The sequence below is a fragment of the Cupressus sempervirens genome, chromosome 9 (genome assembly GCF_028749045.1).
Source record: "Cupressus sempervirens isolate cs-2001-9-10 chromosome 9, ASM2874904v1, whole genome shotgun sequence".
NCBI classification, from domain to species: domain Eukaryota; kingdom Viridiplantae; phylum Streptophyta; class Pinopsida; order Cupressales; family Cupressaceae; genus Cupressus; species Cupressus sempervirens.
The window spans coordinates 422,155,367-422,178,485 of NC_143126.1; the positions used below are offsets into that span (position 1 = coordinate 422,155,367).

General features: G+C 35.5%; 1 protein-coding gene across 1 annotated transcript; it reads left to right on the forward strand.

Moving 5' to 3' along the window:
- Positions 1 to 19,114: 19,114 nt before the first annotated feature.
- On the forward strand, positions 19,115 to 21,910 carry LOC149539095 (uncharacterized). The gene is made up of 2 exons (XM_089799099.1): positions 19,115 to 19,328; positions 20,955 to 21,910. Exons 1-2 carry the CDS (start codon positions 19,160 to 19,162, stop codon positions 21,635 to 21,637), a joined length of 852 nt encoding a protein of 283 aa, XP_089655225.1. The 5' UTR covers positions 19,115 to 19,159; the 3' UTR covers positions 21,638 to 21,910.
- Positions 21,911 to 23,119: the final 1,209 nt, after the last annotated feature.

The following is a 23,119-nucleotide window of genomic DNA, read 5'->3' on the forward strand; positions in this document are numbered from 1 at the left end:
CTTCCAAATAACGAGACCCACTCCCTTTGATCTTCTGCTTTATTCTACCAATTTTTTGCTTTACTACCTTGAGAAGCCTCTGTATTCAGAATGTTAGCTTGATCAGGAGCCTGACAAGCAATGTGAAGTCAAAGCGAAAGAATTGAAAGGGAATTTTGGACCCCACAAGTCCCCAAATCATCCACCTCTGCATACTTTTCCAGGGAATCTGCGATGCAATTGCTTGTCCCATCTAGGTTCATTCCCCCTGCAAGATTCTCCCTTTCCAGATTCCTACCCATCTATGTGCCAGCCAATTAAAAAATGATGAGCTTCATTTTCCTCACATTAACCAAGATTTTATGTTACTAGGTAACCTAAAATGATTGTTATGTGGGTGAAAAAATACAAATGATGATATTTGATAAGTAATTATAAATTGGTACCTAATAAGGCATTAGGCTAGAACCCATGGTTTCTAGATTATGGGGAGATAAAAGAATATTGGATAATTAATTTATAAGGGGATGTGAGAAAGAATAAATTAGTTATGAGCACCAACCATGATTGGTTGGCATAGACTAGCCTTGAAGCACATACCACTCCCTTTCCATATGTATCCAACCATTTTTTTGTCCATGGACATCCTGCCAACTACATACGATAAATGTTATTTCTAACCACCTATACATTTCTAATGATTTTGATTATAAATACAATGAGTAGGCCTTTGTTTTTCAAAGCCCATATTTGGGTTTCTCCTTGGATTCCCTTCTATCTCTCCATCTAGTTTCTTAACTATTAGCATTGTAATTTGGCAATGAATACTAAGGTTTAGGGTTTGGTTTTTTTCATTAATGGACCTAATGATTAATGCATATGCAACATTGTGCTACTGAGAAATGATTGAACAAAGTTTCCATTCACTTTGTCAAACACATAAATCTACTAATAAAATAAATCTCACTTCTATTGTGACTTCCAATTTTTGTTGTAGTAGTACCATTATTCATAATATTTAAAATATTTTGTATGCCACCCAATCATATCATACCATTTCTCTAAATCCTAAATCTCTAATATATTTAGTTATAGTGTCAATCTAATCTCATTGTGGAAGCTTGATAAATTTGCAAGCAAGAAAATATCATCACCGTTGTGCACCACGTGAAGATTATCATAGAGCACCATGTCTATATTTGCACCATTAGAAGGAAATGTAAACCTTCTACATTAAATAATGACATTTAGATGCCTCTAAAATAGTGATAGTATAGTCTTGGTTAGGAAGTAAATAGGTTTTTGTTAGTTTTCATTCTTCTCATTTTCTTAGAGGGAGGCTCTCTATTGATGGGTCCTTAATTCTGATCATCTCTCAACATTTTCCATTCTGATTTCTCTTTCTTTCCTTTGATATATAGAATGAACCAACATTGAGAAAAACATCCACTATAATACTATGTACAAACTAAAATTTTACTCTATCCTTCTTGGCATACATTTATTGTACTTGATGCTACACTTTCATAGATTATCTATTGGGAGAATCTCTTGTGATGACCATTCATGCTTAAAATTATGAAATCATCTTATAGAAATGATTTTATTCATCTTCTCTAGGTATTTATTTTTATAAATATTAATTAAATATTAAAGATACATATATATATAAAGTTTTGGGGGATACAAGATCACCACACAAGTTCACTTGGCATAGAGCTAGAAGAAACAACTATTCATTAAAAAAAAAAGAGAAAAAAGAAAGAAAGAAATCATTCAGGCTACAAGAACAATGCCAGAAAAAGGAGGATCTTTTTCATCAGAACCCAAGAAGTTAATGGGGTTGACAATTGACTCTAGGGAAGCCAACCATTAGCAAGAGTGATAGCAACATCTTTTCCTTTGTCACCCTCTAGGCTCAATGGAGATATGGCCAAATAAAGTTGAGGGAATGCCCATTTAGGGTCTCTTCGAATAGAAGGCCAACCTGCACCATGATTAGTAGAAGGAGGCACCATGGATCATCTTAAGCCCATCCTTCATGGAGGTGAGGCTGAGCGATGACAACCACCAAAACCAACACTGGGAGAGTTGAAAGAGGGCTATGACATTAGAGTATGCGAGTGGCGAGAACAACTACTCTAGCCTCTCTTGGGACCATGAGGAGGAATACAATCCCTAGAGAGAGTATCTAACGGAACCTAGGTTATTGTACAATTGGCATTCCTTAAATGAGCTAAATGCTCCTGCATGTGAATGATCTCCCATGAAACTTTATCTATTTGTACTTGAATCTACATCATGAAACCATTAAAAATGCTTGTGTTAGTGTACAAAGAAACATGTCTATTAAGAAATCTTTGAGAGAATAAAAATGTACATTGTGATATTTCTAGATAGTAAATAAAATATCCATTCTGAAAGCATGCCAAATCTAAGAATACTTAAAAGGGTGTTTGGTAGCATCTCCAAACACAACCATATGCCAGGAGAAGGCCTCTAGATGGAAAGCCTTGAAAAAGTCCTGAATCTAGAGATAGTAATTCTAGGCTCACCTATAGAACAAAAAAATATGTAGGAAGCTTTCCAACTGATTAAAAAATGGATATCTAGGGTCCAAGACTCCTAGATGTCAAAGCTGAGGGCCCAATGACAACCCCTAGAAAAGGAGACACTAGATAAAAGTGAGAAATTTTTGGCTCCATGATTTCTTGCCAAACTATGGAAAATCTATGACCCCAAGTCCTATGAGATGACTACAAATGTTAGCACTAGTTTAGAGTGTCAACCATTGGAAGGTGGGGAACTTACCACCAATACCCATCTTGGATTTGTAACTAGTGATAGGAGTGGTAGGGTACTACTTCGAGTCCTTCCACCATGGAAAAGAAGAGTGAATACCATGTTTTTGCACCATATGGGTAGCCACTGTAGAAACTAGAATTTTAATTGTTTGCTAATTTGGATGGCTAAGCTTGAACTACACTTGTAGGTTCTCCCATGAGAATTTTTTTATTAAAACTTTGCAAAAGAGATTGGGTGTCTAGATTCCCCTTCTATATAAGAGTAGAGTGCTAGCTCCTCGAATTTTAGACAAAGAACACCTTGAATAACAAGTAGAGGATACCACCATAGGTTTTTCTACTTCATAGAGTGCCCATCTCTGAATCCATTACCTACCTAGTGAATCCAAGATTTGACAACTTTCCATGCCTTCCAAACTCTCTTAGAAACAAAAGTGCCTTTAATTTGAACTAGTTCAATGGTCACAAGAGGGGTTTAAAAGCCAATCCCCTTCTAGGTTGGCTAGTTAACTAGAAATCTTGAAGAAAGGTAGAGATGCAATAAGATTTTCTAGGCTTAATCATTAGTGAGAGCCCAAATGACCCATTTGGCACAAAGGGAAATCTCTTGCTTGCGAGTGGAAAGCAGTCCAACACCACTAGAGTCTTTGGAAAGAAAAAAAAAATCCCAAGCAACTCTACGAAAGCTCTAATTCACAACATTAGATGCCCAAAGTAATTCACGTACGAGGCATCCCAAATTGAGGTATAACCCTTTGAAAGGGGCACAAAATGAGGAGTAATAAACATGAATAGGAGGCAACAATTTGGAAAATACTTGAAATTTTCTTGCAAGAGATAGAGGTTTGGTGATCTAGTATTCCAACTTCTTCTCAATCCTTGTTAAGATGACATTCCAAAGCTCCACTGGGGAAGCTTGAAAGGAAAAAGGAATGCCTAGAAAATGAAATATTTTACAATGTTGTACAAGTTTCCACTCATAGCACTACAACCATTATGAGCCTAGCAAAAATGACTGTCTATAGCAGAGATTCTTGTGCCATTAAATGAAGACCCAAAGGCAAGGTAGAAAGTCTCCAAGCATTAAAGGGCATTGGCAATATGTTCCATATCTTCAATAATAGTGAGAAAAGAGTCTTCTACAAAATGGCCATTTACAAGCTATGCAGAAGAATCAAGGAGAGATATACCATGCACAAGGCCAAGAGATATGGCATCAGAAAGAAGATAATTGAAGCCTTTAGCAACCAAAACATAAAAGAAGATGCCAAAGGAAAGCCTTGATAAATAGATCTATAGAGTACAAAGGTTTACAACCATTAATTGTGATGCATGCAAAGCCATCTCCAAAAAGCATCTGAATTGACTGTCAAAAAATTGGGTTGAACCCTAGGACTTAAAGCATAGCCAAAATGAAAGGTCATTCAATCCTATCATAGGCTTTAGCAAAGTTGATCTTGAGAAATAAAGCTTGTTCTTTGGACTGAAAAGCCTACTCCATACCTTCCCAAACAACAATAATATTGTGGAAAATATATCTCGATTGAATAAAATTAGTTTTCTTAGGATGAATGACTTACAAGTGTAGATGCTGGATTTTGAGGGAAAGAACCTTGGAAATTTTATCTTATTAGAGACATTCAACAAGGTGATAGGCCTCCAGCTACATATGTCCTTAGGTTTGTCTGCTTTAGCTATGAACTTAATATTTCCCTTATTTATTATGCTACCTAAGGAATGAATAGAAAATGCTTCTTTATAGACTTGATGCAAATCAGGGCCAATGTGCTCCCATATAAATCTTTTTAAAATTCACAAGTGAAGCCATCGCATCTGGGGGCTTTACCATCAACCATGGAGAAGATAGCTTCTTTTGAGATCACTAAGCATGAGCTTCTACTTACAATAGGTGTATTTCTCTAGAGAAAGCCTATTAGGAGTGACACCAATACAATCTTGTAACACGTAGTCAAGTGTGGTAGGGAAACCATGAATAGTGAAAACCTTCTCAAAATGCCACATAGAAGTCAATAGGATGCTAGGTAGGTAAAAATGGTCTATTAATCTTCCCTAATACATTTGATGCCCACTATAGAGTGGCAAAATTGCATGATATTTAAAAATTCCTTAAAAGCATGATCACCAACCTCCAACCAGTGTAGACAGGCCTTCGTCTGACCTCCTCTGGTAGCATAACTATCTATAACTGATTTTTGCTATCAAATATTAGCAAGCCAAACCTATATATCCAAAGTAAGACGATTCATGGCAAGGGCATCTAAGGTCGTACAAAGATATTTTATGGTGGCTTCATAAGATCTTTGATGGTACATGGCCAACTATCTCCCATAAATGTGAAGAAATCTCAAATTATAGAGGATGGCATCATTCCACCATTGAATCCACCCAACAAAGGAATGTTGCCTATGTTTGAGGTTCCAGAGACAAAGAATGTGAGCAATAGTAAGAGAATGAGACAACATGATGGGGACACAACCCAAGAACAGAATGGAAACAATAGAAAAGGGAAATTATATTAACTGAGAAAATAAGCTAGTACAACCAGTACAGGAAAATAAACTTCAAAACATGCCCTAAGGGCTTACAATAGCATAAATCTGGAGATAATTTCTCCTTATGGTACCTCCTCTCAAACTCCACTCCGAACTGCCTTTTACAATGCCAGAAATCTCCTTAAATAGACCCCAGAGGGTTGAGGACTAGGAGTACATTCTAGAAAGTGCTAGTAGGCATCCACCGACGAAATAGAAGGTTCCGAAAGCTGCGTTAGAAGTCGGTGCAAATCTAGAAGAATCCAGAAATGATAACCGAACTTCTGGGAGGCATAACTTTTGAACCGTGGGTCCGATTGACGAACTGTTTACATTTTTGAAAAGCTCTCAAAGCGCTCTATAGCCCTATGGACTAGCTTTGCTTGTCCCCATTTTTTGACCCTTTTCGAGGTCATTTAATGCCCCAAACCTGACTTTGAAGCATTCTTAGGAGGTCTCCAAAACTCGAAAACCTGTAATAACTTTCAAACCATGGGGCCTATTGACCTGATTCTTTTTGTGGAATGCTCTAAATCATGATTACATTCATCTAGCCAATTCACACCTTCCAGTTTATTGAAATGATGGCCCAAATACATGCTCCTATTTTTTTGAGATTTTCAAACGCACTGATAGTTGAACTATGAGAGTTGGAACCTTTATTTGATCCAAATGGGTATCCAAAAATGTAAAGGCATGAAATAGAAACTAAGTCTAAGTACATTTTTTTTGGGTGACATAGGATTGCCCTTATACCTCTGAATGCTCCTACATCAGACACCCAGGGTAGATTGAAAAGTGACCCTATCACTTTATGGATGGTAGAGAAAATCCCAAATGGGAAACCTCAGCTATTGAAATCCAAGTTGAGTCCTCGATTGGCCGTCCTTTCCATTTGACCAAATACTCTTCATACTACCTATTTTTTGTACTCTTACCCACACGATGATCTAGAATGTCTTCTATCTCCTCCTTCTTAGAAGCAAGAATTGGACATGGCTCTAAAACCAACTCCTCATCTGCACCATCATCATGATACTCTGTTAAATTTGCAATGTTGAAAATGGGAGAAATGTGAATACCATCTGGCAGCTCCACCTCATATGCATTTTCTGAGTTATGTTTCTTCAAAACTTTGCAGGGGCCAAATTTCTTCATTTTTAGCTTGTTGTAAGTACCAACTGGAAATCTTTCTTTTCGTAAGTGCACCATGACTAGATCCCCTACTTGGAATTCCTTATGTCTTCTTCTTTAATCAGCCTTAGCTTTATACTCTTGATTCATCTTGATAATGTGTGCTTGAACCTCCTCATGTAGACGCTTGATGTGTTCAACAAATTCCTCAGCTTCAGCACTTGTTCTCTCCCCTTGTTCTATCTTCCTCAATTCTAGTGCAGTCCTTGGGCTATTCCCATATACAATTTGAAATGGTGATTTTCCAATACTCCTATTTACAGAGTTATTATAAGCAAACTCTGCCTGTGGTATAATCAAATCCCATCCCTTGGGCTTATCTCCAACTAAACATCTTAGCAAATTGCCCAGACTTCTATTTACCACTTCTGTTTGGCCATCCGTCTGTGGGTAATGTGTGGAACTAAATTTCAAGTCTGTTCTCAACTTCTTCCACAATGTCCTCCAGAAATACCCCACAAATTTAGTATCTCTGTCAGAAACTATACTCCTTGGAAGACCATGTAGTCTTACCACCTCTTTGAGAAACAAGTCTGCAATATGGACAACATCATGAGTTTTGTGGCATGGAATGAAATGTGCCATTTTGGAGAACCTATCAACCACCACGAATACTGAGTCATTACCCCTTTGTGTCCTTGGCAATCCAAGAAAAAAATCCATACTTATGTCCTCCCATGGCCTTGATGGAATAGGCAATGGCTGATATAGGCCAGTATTTTGACTAAACCCCTTGGCAACTTGACAAACCTGGCAACTCTGTACAAACTTCTTCACATCCTGTGTAATTTGAGGCCAAAAATAATGTTCTCTAAGAATGGCAATGGTCTTATCCTGACCAAAATGTCCTGCCATCCCTCCACTATGTTTCTCCTTAATCAAATTTTCCCTCATGGAACTCTTTGAAATGCACAATTGACTACCTTTGAACAACATGCCATCCTGAATCAAATAGTCTAACCACTTGGTTCTATCTACAGCAACAGATTCTTTACAAGCTTTCCATGCTTCAGCAAAATCAGGATCCTCGTGGTACAAATTCTTGAGTTCATCAAACCCAACTACTTCAACTTGCATTGTTGTAAGCAACAACTATCTCCTACTAGTGCATCTGCAACCCTGTTAGATTTTCCACTTCTATGCTTCAACACAAATGTATAACTCTACAAGAATTCTACCCACTTCATATGCCTCTGATTCAATTTACCTTGGCTATTTAGGTACTCTAATGCTTGATGATCAGTATACAAAACAAATTCCTTTGGCAATAAATAATGCCTCCATTTCTTTAAGGCCTGAACTATTGCATAGAACTCTTGATCATAAACAGAATACTTCTTCTTTGCATCATTCAATTTTTCACTAAAATATGCAATAGGCTTACCTTCTTGGCTTAATACAGCCCCAATAGTGCTACCACTAGCATCACAATCCACCTGGAATACTTTTCTAAAATCCGGAAGTGCTAACACAGGCTATTCAGTCACCTTCTTCTTCAGCAATTCAAAACTTCTCGTAGCTGCTGCAGTCCATTTGAACTCTTTTCTATCCCCTCTTATTGTATCAGTTAGAGGTGCACATATGCCACTGAAATTCTTAATAAAATTCCTGTAAAAACTAACCAGACCATGAAATGATCTTACCTCAGTAGCAGACCTTGGAGTAGGCAATTCCAAGATGGCTTTTACCTTCTCTGGATCCATTTTGAGACCTCCAGGTGATATAACAAACCCCAAATAGATTAACTCCCTTTTTGGAAAGACACACTTCTTCAGATTAATTAACAATTTCTCTTCCCTTAGCCTTTCAAGGACACTACGAACATGCAGTAAATGTTCTTCCAAAGTCTTGCTGAAAATTAAAATATCATCCAAATAGACAATAACAAATTTTCCCAAGAACTTCTTAAGTATCTCATTCATGAGCTGCATGAAGGTGCTTGGGGCGTTCGTCAATCCAAAGGGCATGATTAACCACTCATAAAGACCCTCCTTGGTCTTGAAGGCTATTTTCCACTCATCTCCTTCTCGAATCCGTATCTGGTGATAACCACTCTTCATATCTATCTTTGTGAAGTACTGAGCTCCACTCAAGCAGTCCATAATATCAGCCATCCTTGGCCAAGGAAACTGGTACTTGATGGTGATCCTATTTATAGCTCGAGAATCTGTACACATCCTCCACTCTCCATCCTTCTTTGGTGTGAGTATTGTAGGTACTGTACATGGACTCAGGCTCTCTCAAATCAAGCCCTTCCTCAATAGCTCTTGAACCTGTCTATTTAGCTCCTCTGTTTCAGTAGGAGTCATCCTGTGAGCAGCCTTGTTAGGAAAACTAGCTCCTGGAATCAGATCTATCTGATGACTGATTTGCCTTACTGGTGGCAATCCATCTAGAACATTATAAGAGATAATATCTCCAAATTCCCCTAGTAAATCTGAAACTTCAAATGGTATTTCACTACTACCTTCTTTATCTTTCCTAGGAATCAAAGCATAACACATATGTTGATCTTTCATGCCATCTAAAAACTTCCTTCCATCAACAAGACAAATCCTAGCACTACTACATACCTTTTCATCTTCCTTTTTCATGGGCTTCAATTTATGGCGAACTCCATCCTTTGTCAAAGAGTATGTGTTTGCATGTCCATCATGCACTGCATGTCTATCAAACTACCATGGTCTACCCAATAATAGATGGCAAACATCCATCGAAATAACATCACAGAGAACTTCATCATGGTAACTCCCAATTTTGAATTTTACTAAACATTTTTCACTTACCAGGACCTTATAATCATCTTTTACCCAAGAAATCCGATAGGGCTGGGGATGTTTCTCCCTCTTGAGCTTTAGCAAAGAGACCATCTCTTCTGATACCAAGTTATCAGTGCTACCACCATCAATGATTACATCACAAAATTTATCCTCACACTTGCATCTGGTACGGAACAAACTCCTCTGTTGTCCTGGTTCATTCTCACCACTTAGTAGGACTCTTTCATTTACCAAGGTCTCTCCTCTTTCTGCATCCTCTGAATGTGATGATTGTGCATCCTCATCCACATGAGCAACCCTAGCTTGGCCCTCAACTCTCCTATCTGTCCTTCCTTGTCGTTGAGGACATCCAAAGGCACGATGACCTTCTTCATTGCAATGAAAATAGGTACCATGGAAGCCTCCTCTTCCTTGTCCACATCCTCTACCTCTTCCTCTTTGATTTCCAAAGTCTTGATCATGGGAGCGGTTGAAACCCTCATTCCTCTGGTTTCTGCTAGTACCCACATCTTCATTTTTCTTTTGGATTTCATTGCGGCCTCCAGATGATCTACCGCTTCCCCTTCCTCCTTGATCGCGCCCTCTTTGTCTTCCTTCAAACCTTTTATTCAGCTTCTCTTCAACTCATAGGGAAAACTGGTATGCCTCTTCAACGCTGGTCATTCTTACTAGACTTAATTCCTCCTGGATGCTAGGTCGCAACCCACTGATATAACGAGCAACCTTCTCCTTATTTGTTTCTGCATGCCCCGTTCTAATCAAGAGTCGATAAAACTCCTCTATATATTCTTGGACTGATCTTCCTACTTGCTTTAACCCATGCATCTTCTTAAACAGATCAAGCTCGTAGTCCACAAGAATGAACTGCTTCTTCAATTTGTCCAACATGCGATCCCATCTTGTGATCTTCTCCTTTCCTCTTCTAAGTCTTTCCAGTTGAACCTCTTGCCACCAAATTTTGGCATGGTCTTTCAGTTTGGCCTTTGCAAACTAACCCTATCTGGGTCCCTTATATCCTCATACTCAAAGTATTCTTCCAGTTTATTGATCCAATCGATCAACTCATCTAGTTTCAGATTTCTTGAAATATACCCACTTCAATTGTAGGTCTTTTCCCAAACTTAGTAATGGCCCTAAAAACCCTTTCCTCTACAGGATTCAGAACTTCTCCATCAACTTCCTCTTCTGGTCCCATTACTTCCTCTTCATTTTCATCCTCACTATTGTCACCTGTGTCAACATTTGCTCCTCTACGAAGCTCCTCTTGCAATGCTTGTACCTGCCTCTAGAGGGCTCTAATCTCCTCAGGATCAATAGCTCTAGCCCTTCCGCCATGCTCTCTTCATGGAGGCATCTTCTAATTCGAACCCACAACCACACAGTCCTGGTGTAAACTGCCTCACAGTCGGCGCTCTGTCTACACACTCAGGAAAACCCGCTCTGATACCACTTGATGGGGACACAACCCAAGAACAGAATGGAAACAACAGAAAAGGGAAATTATATTAACTAATAAAATAAGCTAGTACAACCAGTACAGGAAAATAAACTTCAAAACATGCCCTAAGGGCTTACAATAGCATAAATCTGGAGATAATTTCTCCTTATGGTACCTCCTCTCAAACTCCACTCCGAACTGCCTTTTACAATGCCATAAATCTCCTTAAATAGACCCCAGAGGGTTAAGGACTAGGAGTATATTCTAGAAAGTGCTAGTAGGCATCCACCGACAAAATAGAAGGTTCCGAAAGCTGTGTTAGAAGTTGGTGCAAATCTAGAAGAATCCAGAAACGGTAATCGAACTTCTGGGAGGCATAACTTTTGAACCGTAGCTCCGATTGACGAACCATTTACATTTTTGGAAAGATCTCGAAGTGCTCTATAGTCCTGTGGACTAGCTTCACTCGTTGCCCATTTTTTGACCCTTTTTGAGGTCATTTAATGCCCCAAACCTAACTTTGAAGCATTCTTAGGATGTCTCCAAAACTCGAAAAATTGTAATAACTTTCAAACCGTGGGGCCTATTGACCTGATTCTTTTTGTGGAATGCTCTAAATCATGATTACATTCATCTGTCCAATTCACACCTTCTAGTTTACCAAAATGATGGCCCAAATACATGCTCCTATTTTTTTGAGAGTTTCAAACGCACTGATAGTTGAACTATGAGAGTTGGAACCTTTATTTGAGCCAAATGGGTATCCAAAAATGTAAAGAAATGAAATAGAAACTAAGTCTAAGTACATTTTTTTTGGGTGACACAGGATTGCCCTTATACCTCTGGATGCTCCTGCATCACAACAAGGAAGTATTGAGAAAGATCTAGGTTTTGAAAGGATGAGGATGAGATATGTACCAAGTGATTAAAAATAGAATTGTGTAATGATCTGTCAATGTCACATCTAGAAAAGGGGTGATCGGTAATGTACACTCATGCAAGAACAAAAAAAATGATTGTGCCAAAATTATAGCTTATCTTTCTAGTCACTTTAACACCTTGTTAGATCCTGCTCAAAAGTTGGACCAAGTATGCCAGAACCCAAGAGATCAACGATGGATAACATTAGGATAAAAAAGGTTGAACTTGTTCTGCATGTAGAACCATGTTTCTCCTTCTCTAGATACCCATCAAAAAGGAAAAGGCCCTTCCTTATCAGCATAAAACACAACCATATTAAAGTTCCCACTAAAAACTAAAGGGGTAGGTGAAAAATAATCCTCCAACCAACACCATAGGTGTGAGCACTCTACAACATCATTGGGGGCATAGATATTGACAATACTAAAGGAAAGAAAATCTAGACAACTATTTTCACAGGATCAGAACCATGTGAAATAACTAAAGAAAGTAAAAAAGGAGAGAGAAAGAAAAAAAGCATTGCCAGACAAGTTAATAGTGCATATGGAATTGAGGAGGAACCCAATAACTTTAACTTCTTGAAGACACAAAACATCAATACTACCAAGCTATTGCCTGGTATCACAAACAAAATATTTTGTAAGGAGGTTTGCTAGCCCATGCACATTCCATGAGGGACAGTTCATTATAACATAGCTTTCATGTCTTCCTTGTCCCCAAGAGAGAAGAATCTATTGTGCAAGAACATGGAGGCATCAAATGAGGGGTCACCAAGAGAAATGACCTTCTAAATCTTCTACCCACTATCATGAACTTCATCACAACCTTCTAGGCTATAAGAAAGACAAGGGTTTTTGGATGAAATCATCAAAGCTTCTTGCGATGCTCTAACCCATGTAGGGTGAGACTCAGGGTTATGAACACCCAATGTCCTCAAGTAGCAGGGTTTGAAATAGGTGGAGGCATGAGAAAAGGGAATGAAGTGCCTTGTGGAGCCAAATTGGAGCCAGGATGACCATTATCCTAAGGTAAAGAGACTACCTTATTTGTAGTAAAGACTTTACATTTTTTCACTATAGTAGTCCATTCATCATATTTGGGAGGTAGGGCCAAATTTGCTTCCTAGAATGGTGGGCAATTGTGTTCTAGCATTAGGCAATCTTTAATATTTTTTTTTCCTCATATTGACACCGATAGAAGGTATTCAAGAGGTTTAGGTAGAGAACCTTGTGAGTGAAGGTGGTACTGCCTATCTAAATTTCCACTAACTCCTTGATGTTCGTAGAAAGGTTAATCTCTACACAAACCCTATGTTGGGGCCAAGCATTGAATATTTTTTCCAACTCAAGGAAAATGACCTTACCAATAGTTTATAAAATGGCTTTCAAAAAGGGCCAGCATGGAATAGGAAGCCCAAGGAACTCTAGCCATACATGTACCTTAAGTTTGTAGTCATCAGAGATAGAAAAATCACTAGATCAACATTGAAAAATAAAAAGTGAGGATCTAAGAGACTAGGGGGCTCTAACAAACATATGCTTAGCTTGGCTAGGATTGCTAGATTGAAAAATGAAAACATCCTTTGGTAAGGCTTTGACCACCTTCAAAGAGAACACCTTGAGGTGTCCAAACATTGGAAACCCATTTCCAAAAAATGCTTTCCATAGTGTGACCCACAAAATACTCGATCACAATTTTCTATTCTAGCCAAGTACATGCACTATAAAATTGCTTGACATTTTAAATAATATCAGGTGAGTAGTTACCTCATGGAACACATTGGGAATGAACTTGAATAGGAATTTTTATAGTGGAACCATTCTTGATAACAAAATTAGCACCAACTGCTAAGTAGGAGAAGGTCGAGACCATTTTAATTGCAAATAAATCCCTTAGTTAATGTGGAAAATAGGTAGTGAACAAACAAAGATCCAAATGGAAGTTGTACAAGCCCTAGTATAGTGCATTGTCATTGCCAACTTCCTCTCCTGCCCTATGCATTTTTCATTAGCAAGATGATAAAATTTTGTACACCTTAAAAGATCAACAATGGTTATTGAATATATTATGTACGCTATTCAAGAAACTCTAAGCGATGACAATAATAGTAGGAGAAGCCAATTCCACAATAAACTACACATTTGACTATCTTTGTAAAAGCTTTTGATATAAAAATTTGATTTCGTATATCTTTATTTTTTAAGACACTTAATACAATACTTAGTGAGAAATTAAAATAATTGTGTGATTTTCTAATGGGAAAGTGAGAGGAAAATAATCACATAAATAAAGTTTTACCAAGAATGCAATCAATGCATGAATGAAAATTGATAAAGAATATGTTATAATACCATAGATATATAAACATTGCAATATAAATAAATTCATATTCAAGAGTACATTGTCTGGGAATACATACTTACATATAGATCAACCACTATTGCATACATTAAATCTGCAATAGAATAGTTGAATGTAGAAGATCATACAAGTTGAATATGGATATTTCTCTTTGTTGTATATACAGAAAGTCTCTGCTTGGAACCCTGAGTTCTGTAAAAATCTAGGATTTCATGAGTGTTGCTTCTATTAAGGAAGAAATTCGTGTTAGAGAATAATAATGACTTTTATTTCCATTGAAAAAAAATGAATCTATAGCATGAGATGGCCTTTTTCATTTGAAGCCCACAATTGGGGTAGCAACCCTCATATCTATAAGATCTTCCTCCAATAACTTAACATTACCCTAATCCATATCTACCATATTGGCCATGGAATTTTTTATATTATTACTTTTCTTATCATAGCACTAATGCCCTTCAACATTCTCCTTGTAGATTGAGATCTGAAGAGAAATTTGTCCATCACATGTTCAAATGATTCAGGATAGTAATCCAGACAAAGAGCTTCTTTTTCTAAATCCTCAAGATTCTAATCATTATTAATTTCTTTATCATCCTCACCCTTTTGATCCTCATATTAGACTCTATTCTTATGATCGATATAAAATAGGAGGACTTTTATTGTGTGGTCTGTATAATTTTTCAATATACCGATACAAATTATCACCATCCCCCTCATCATAAGTCTCCATACTCTTCCCTTATTCCATACTCTCACCTTCCAACTCCATTTTCATCTCCTTATAATTCACATTTATTTTCTTCCTCTTTGCCAATTCTGACACAGTATCACCCAGCTCAATAGTAATACATTTGTCGTTACCTTAGCTACTTCTCGGGCACATAAGGTTTTCTTTTTTAATGAAACTAGACCATGGAATGGACTCTTTAACATTGTTCACTATATATTTGAAGACTAACTACATCATCTCTTCATGTAGAATTGGATTATTAGGTTTTTCCTCATAGGCCTTAATGATGTGAGTTAAAGGAGATGATATAAGGATATTTGATCCAACAAGTGATGAAGGTACATTTTGTGGTTTTTCTTGTAAGAGAAAAGCATATAGATGTTATAATCAAAGTTTTAGGAAGATTGGTAAAAGTGCAACTGTAAGAGTTTGGAAGCAATTTCTACATCAAGAGAAAGGATAATATAATGAAATTTGATCCTAGAAGTGATGAAGCTATGTTTCTTGGTTATTCTATTAAGAGAAAAATATATAGATGTTATAATCAAATATTAAGAAAAATTGTTGAAAGTGTGATTATAAGAGTTGACAAAATATTTTAGGTGAAAGGAAGGATACTTGATTATGACTTAGAGGATAATTAGGATAATACAAGTTAGAGACAAATAAATAATCACAATATAGTAGAGGAATAATTATTTGAATTGGATAATGGTATACAAATATATATTGAAGTTCAACCTAGAGATGTGTCTAGAGAAGAACATAGACAAGAGTAAATGACACCAAAGTATTCTACAAGGAATTATCTAGAAGATCAAATTATTGTTAGTGAAAATAAAGGAGTGATGAGAAGAAATAAGGTAAGAGAAAATTTTTTTTGGTTTGGCAACTTGAACCTAAAAGTATTGATGAAGCATGCAACCATGAGTTTTGATTAAGTACAATGAAAGAATAACTTGATTAGATAGAAACCAAAAAGATATTGGAATTGGTTCCTATACCTAAACACAAGAATTTTATTCCTATGAAATGGGTACTCCGGAAAAGAATTAATGAACAAAGTGAGGTTTTGATAACCAAGCAAGGTTAGTATGCAAAGGATACTCACAAAAAGGAGGTATACTCTTTGAAGAAACTTTTTTCCCTATTGCAAGATTAGAAGTATTGTAGTTAGGAGATTTCCATGATCCATAAATTATGCAACTATCTTTCTTGATCCATAAAGATAGTTCCATAATTTAGAAGTAGTTAGAATGTTTTTGGCTTATACATCTAACAAGAATTTCAAGGTATATCAAATGGATGTAAGGTTGAATTTCTTGAACGGTGAACTTGTGGAATATGTATATATAGAACAACCTAATGTTTTTCCACTAAATGAAGATAAAGGCATGTTATGTAGGCCAATGCAGACATTGTATGGGCTAAAGAAAGAACCTAAAGCATGGTATGTAAGGTTGGATAATGATTTACTCTATTTTACTTCAAGAAAGTTAATGAATATAGTGACATCTACTTAAGGTAAAACTTAGATGGTTTGTTGATTATTATTTTGTATATATATTAAGAAGCAGTAAAAAATGGGTGACATGCTTAAAGGAATGAACCAGTGATAGAGCCACTATCAACCAATTAACAACCCATTGACTGACAAAACTACACACTAGTCACTAATATCCAATATAAAAACACAATGCTACAAATAGCACTTGTAAAGAATAGAAACTAAACTAGAAAAAAAATTAACCATAGTAATAAGAGTTTCCATTATCCAAATATTCTTAACAATCAGACAAGGCCTGTAGTTAACAATATTAGAAAAAAAATTAAATAAATAAGACAGAGTGATGGTGAATCCTCAATCCTCCTTCTCATCTAGACGGGTTTGTTTTCTATCACCTGCTAATCATCTGTTGGGAACCTATAGTGTATCTACAATGTGCCTTAGGTCTAACTCTGATACCACCTTCTTTAGATTCTTGTCCTCCATCCTTAGGCTCATTAAGTTAGCTACATCCTACATGTTTGTTGATCATTGTTGCATTTATGGATGATATTATCTTGGGAGGAAATGGTGAAGCTGATGAGCATTTTTTTAATGAAATGAGGAATGAATTTGAGATGTTATGATAAAAGAAATGTTTTTGTGGGGTGAAATTCAAATAACATACAATAAATATGACATTTTTTAATATCTTAGACTAAGTATCCTAAGGACTTAGTATGAGGATTTTTTTTGGAAAATTGTAAACCTATTGGAAAATCTATGGTGGATGGATGTAAATTTTCAAACAATGATAAGTGAGCACTATATAAACTAGGTACAAATCTATGATTGGAGAATTATAATACTTTCCAAATATAAGATGAAATATTTAAAATGCATGGAGAATAGTTACATGTTTTGAAGCAAATCTTAAAGAGGCCTATTTAGGAATGGTAAAAAGGATATTGAGATATTTGAAGGAAACATCAGACTTTTTCTTAAGGTATGTTAGGTCTAATAATTTTGCATTATGTACATATACTGAAACTAGTACAAGTAACTTCATCTGCACATCTTATTCTTTTATTGTGGATTATATTGAATTATTAAAATCTCCTAGACATGACATTGTAGGTGATAGGAAGCCCTTAGAATCCATTTTTTAACTATGAAAGCATTCTTCATAGGTCCATATCCTAATTTTGTACAAGACAATCTGAACTAGTTACTCATGTGGTTCTCACAAGTCTCACTCCTCTTGCTAGATAAATTGTCACAATCAACATGGCACAAATTTTCATAGATATTTGAGTGATTTAGATGTCTTGTAGGCATCCTCTCTAAATTTGAATTTATTTTTTTCTAAATATTAGTTCATACCTTTTAAGAAACTTTTAGGTGTAGATTGATCATTTTTTTATACTCCTAGGAGTTCTTTGTCTTGATTTTGTTTACTTTCTCGATGTTCATCTTTTCTCTAATCCTTGTAGAATTATTAATTTTTGTATTTTTTTTGGTCTTGTAGTCTTTTTCACTTTCCACCCTTGTTATCTTGTGTAGTAACCTTAGGTCCAAGGAGATCTCTTCATTGCCTTGTCATGGGTTGTGTGATGTAGACATAACTTTGATTAGATATTTTTTCAAAGGAGAATATAAGATGCAAAAGTGCATTCACTAAAATTTAAGGTTGCTCACTTCTAATCAATTATCTTTTGGGTGTCCCTTTTATTTTTATTTGTTCCCTTTGTCCATAACATCTCCTACAGGCTTCGATGTATTAAATAGATTGCAAGATGTAAATGATTATGGTTATGTTAGATAGGTTTACATTGGGTTCAGGTGATTCCTTGACTTATTTTAAATTTAAAAATATCATCATTTATATTTTCGCAAAATTAATTTAAAATGTAGATCGATTTATCACATATTTTGTAGTTCATGCACATATATCTTTAAACCTTCACTACATGCATGCATACATATTAAGAAATGTTACTTCTGTACAAAACCTTTAATCATATGGGTATAGGTATAAATTAAATGTACGATAATATTAAAAGTAATGTATTAAATTTTATGGTCGTAGACCTCTTTAAACTCTTCTATGCAAGTGATTAAAATTATTAGTCAATAATAAACTCTAAATTTGTATGAAAAAAATAGTATTATTATTTGGTCAAGTAATAAGACTAGCTTCTTCCAGTTACTCATATTTAAGTTTTATTTTTTGGAATCTCCTAATATTGTTAAGAGGTAACTACTCGTCTTCACATGTGTCGTAATGCTCCATAAGTTCTTCCATTCATTAATACTATTATTTGTGTTTTTGCTTGTGTTTGTACAACATTTCTTACTATTAAATTTATTCATTATTATTATTTGATTAACCTATGTATACTTTTCACTATTAGTTCAAAAGAAATATCTCTTCTACTCTAACCTATTTTAATGTAATGTTTATAATAATTAAAAAATATATATTTCTCCAAACATCAACACACGTCTAAACCACACTTTTGAATGTCATACCTAAATCAAAAGCCTGACTATTGCCAAGTCAATTGCCAAGTCTATCTATTTATATTTGTTTACTCGTTTTGAATCACTAGTTTCCCTGCGTACGGTTGCTATTATTGCGTTCTTAGCCCTACATCAGGGAAGAAGAAAAAGAAAGAAATTGTATGTATGGGACCCAAAACTTTACGACGACAACTTATTCATGGAGTCAGTGGAGTCGTCGTAGTGGAGATAAGCGTAAAGACCAAGTCGAATCCTTAAATTGACGCTTTGGCAGAGGTAGGGTTGTCTCATATGTTCCTCAATGTCCTCCACCTTGCAGTATAATCTATTCTTTCTCCTCCTCTTCCTCTTATTTAGGAAGATTGTTAAATATAAGAACTTCCAAGCAATGGATCGAATCCAAAAAGGCTCTGGAAATGCAAATGTTGACAATAGCGATTCCCAAATCTTTTCCATAGATCAATGTAAAACAGATGCATTGCCCATGAATTGTGTACTCTGCGGAGATGATCAGAACAGTATGACAATGAACATCTACTGCGTCAACTCAAAAACTGGTGATCAACCCTATCTCCTCATCCTTCGAATCTTAGTACATACTTCTTTAGCGTTATACATGTTCTTCTTCTTAGTGATTTGCAGTCGTGAAAAGTTGACCGAGTTCCATACAAAAATTAAATATGACCTATTTGTTAAAATATTTCTATCTATTGAAGGAAACAACCTTAGTTTGGTTCTGTTTGTTAATGCAGATAAACAGCAATACTCACCTTCTACTACTGATAGAGGTCTTGATATTTATTTCTTTGATAAAGAAAACATGATAGTAATATAATGCAGTTTCCGTTTTACATGCAATCTCTTTCCACTCTCGCAAATTTCTACTATAATTTTATCTGATACGAAATTTATAGAATAACAAGCCGAAGCATCGAATCACCACCGCCATAGTTATAAGGGTACAATGATCATCTTTCATCCATGTCAATTGGAATATATCAAAATTAAGGAGCCATGATTCATCTTTTTAACTTTATTGTCTAATGAATGAAAATACGATGGAATCATTTCATTAAAAGTAGATCGTTTAATGTAATAGGAATCATCGAATGAAATACGCATATAATTCGTTTGAGAGACTAATCATTTGATTAACGCTTCTGAATAAAGGACCAGTTAGAACTTTCAGAAGAAATCTTTTGTAAAAGCTGATCTTCCATTTTACTTGTTTTCGGAAACATTATCAATTTAACCAAAAACAATGAATACACATGTACCGTAATTGCAGCCCATAAAACCTGTGTTGGAACTGATTGTAATCTCTTCATCATTGCCGGAGAACTATAATTATTTATGGATATTAATATTATATCTAATTGTTAATCTCACTTATGATTTGTCATATTTTTTCTTTAGCTCTTTCATTCTGATGATGAATCACAGAGTGTGATCTGAAACGTTGATGAAAAAAATTGTAACACAATCTGCCCAGAAAATACATCAAAGAATTCTAATAGATTGTGGAAAACTACTAACTACAAGTATATGTGATTGTTAACTTCTGTTATTGTTTTTTCTTTTTACAGTTTTTGTTATGTTTTGGTTTTAGTATGAATTCTCATGCTAAAAGGGCTGTTATGTATAAGTGGATTTATTGTAGGAAGTATAGTAGAATCTTTATGATTTCTTGCTATTATAGCTTTTGGTTTGAACACTGCAATATCGGCTGAATTTTAGCCTGTTGTGTTCTGGTTCAGCCCCCTTTTTACTTGCACTGCTCTAATACATCAAAAACTTTTTATGTTGTCTACTAATCCTAAGCCTTAATTTCTATGTGTCATAGCAGGATTCAAGACATCTATATAATTATAATAATAATATAATAATAATAATAATATAATTATTATAATAAGCATTTTGCAATGCATTCCGCAATAACTCATCTGTATCAATCTTAAAACAAGATTAAGTAGATTCAACAATCTCTAAGATGAATAATAATGATAATGAACTAGTCGAAACAAAAGATTCATATCAAAGCGGTATCAAAGTATCACTTCTTGTATGTGAGTAATAAATTAAAAGAGTTCTTGTGCGACTTTAGGTTATTTGTGGCAGAACCATTTCAAAATAATCTTATGAAAATCTAATATATTTGGTAATGTTACATGGCACCTGTGCAGAAGCGAAGATGAATGATGAGGAAACGACTATAGGGACGAGAAGAGATTATAAGAAACATATAATCAACCAAGGCATTCCGAAGAAGAGGCATGGTTACAGAGGAGTGAGAGAGAGGGCGTGGGGCAAATGGGTCGCAGAAATCAGAGACCCAAACAGAGCAGTTCGTGTTTGGCTCGGCACTTTCTCCACCGCAGAAGATGCAGCAAAAGCCTACGATGACGCCGCTTTAAAATTCAGAGGAAGAAGGGCCAAATTGAACTTTCCAGAGAAGGCGTCCCTTTCTCAGCATGATAATGGTGTGAACTCAAGTAATAAAGATGTTTATAATGCTTGTAATGTGGAAATTCCAACGGTGCCGTCAATATTAGCAGATCCCTCTTTCAAATTAACACCCACTTATGCAATGCAACGCACAACCAAAATTCGAGAAACCGCCGCTCTTTCTGATTTGGATTCTTCTTCTTCTTCTTCAGCATTAACTTTACCTACACTTGCCGACTTCTGTGAGAAAAAGGAGGCCGTAGATAGTGATTGTTATCTTCCTTATGATTCAACTCGGCGCTATACCGGATTCACAAGGCAGCAGCAAATGCAGTTGCTTGCATGGCTCAGAAATAAATGTGAACAGCAACAGATGTTTCATGCGGAGTCTATGCACGTGTCACATCTGAGGAGTGCGTAGTAAAAGTAGATTTGAACATCTTAGCAGATGCTTTTTGATTGAGAACAAACATGAAACAGAAAAGATACAAAATAAATAATTATTCAACATACTATATTGGGCCCATTCATTAATTTCTAGGAAGATACAAAATAAATATTGGACCACATACAATATTTATTGATGGTAAGTGAGAAGGAATGGCGAGAACCACTTGGAGCGACTGTAGACGGTGCCAGGTCGGCTTGTCTGTGCCCACAAATAACATAGATAGTTGATTTATCTTATTCTGACGATTACCTGTGTTTTGAAGAGTAAGAATTTCACAACATTCACTCAAATTCAGTCATAATTAAAGAAATTCAGTCATAATTGAAGAAAGCAAGAAGCGGGAGTCTGCTAATTATTAATATTAGCTCTCGTGGTAGGCTGAAAACGTTTAGGTTATAAAAGAACTTAGGGTAAAAAGCCGTTTCCTTCGTACCACTTATGTTTTACTTTGCTGTTTAGTGGTTTTGTAATTAGGCAAGTACTAAACCCATCTATATATATATCTGTCATTGGCTGAAAGAATATACAATGTAATTTTTTGTGAAGTTGTTATCAGGATTTAACTTTTTAGTTTTGGAGTCAAACTTATTGACCTATATATTGTGAGTAGTGATTCACATGAATCAATCTATCATGAGAATAAATAGAACACTTAGCACTCATCGGATCTAGCTGATGCTTGATCACACTTAACTATAGAGTTTCCTCCATGGTTAAACCCACTCTACTTGCAACCCCATTTGCAAAACTTTCACCAAGTGTTGTGCCTTATGAACCATTTGTCATCATTTAATAAATTGTTCAGTTTTTCACATTAGATTTAATTGTCTACAAAGAATAATGTGATAAAAAGTTTTTTTTTAAAGTGATTTATAACTCCTCCTCTATTTAACCATAAAGATAAGTCTTATTGTAATTTATTATAGTTTTGACTTTTCATGTCTAATATTTAAATGGATATTCATTGCATTAATATTTCTAGAAGAGCTTTTAAAAATTATTAAAATTGGTCATTTATGACCTAATCTTTTTCATATTTATTTTATCTATATATTGCTCTTACTCTTTACTTATTGCCTTGTAATCTGAATAGTTAGTGTAATTTTGATGAAAATTTGAATTTAAATTGAAAACATAGCAAATTGCTGTACATCCATAGCTTGTGTAATGACAAAACACTTTATTTCTTCTAAATGAGTTGTTTTTTTCTACTTTGTGCATACTTTGACATTAATTCTTGATACATAAGTAGCCACAATGGGGATACCCTAAAAAAGAGGGAACATGACTACAATTCTTGACTAACTCATCTTGTAAGGTAGGATTTTTTGTCTTTTATTGTTTCTAATTTGCTTTTCATTTGATTTGTTACTTTTTTATTATTAAGGGTTAAAACGGGTATTCTATAAGGGACCCAAAAACCCAATAATAATTACAAAATAATATATAACT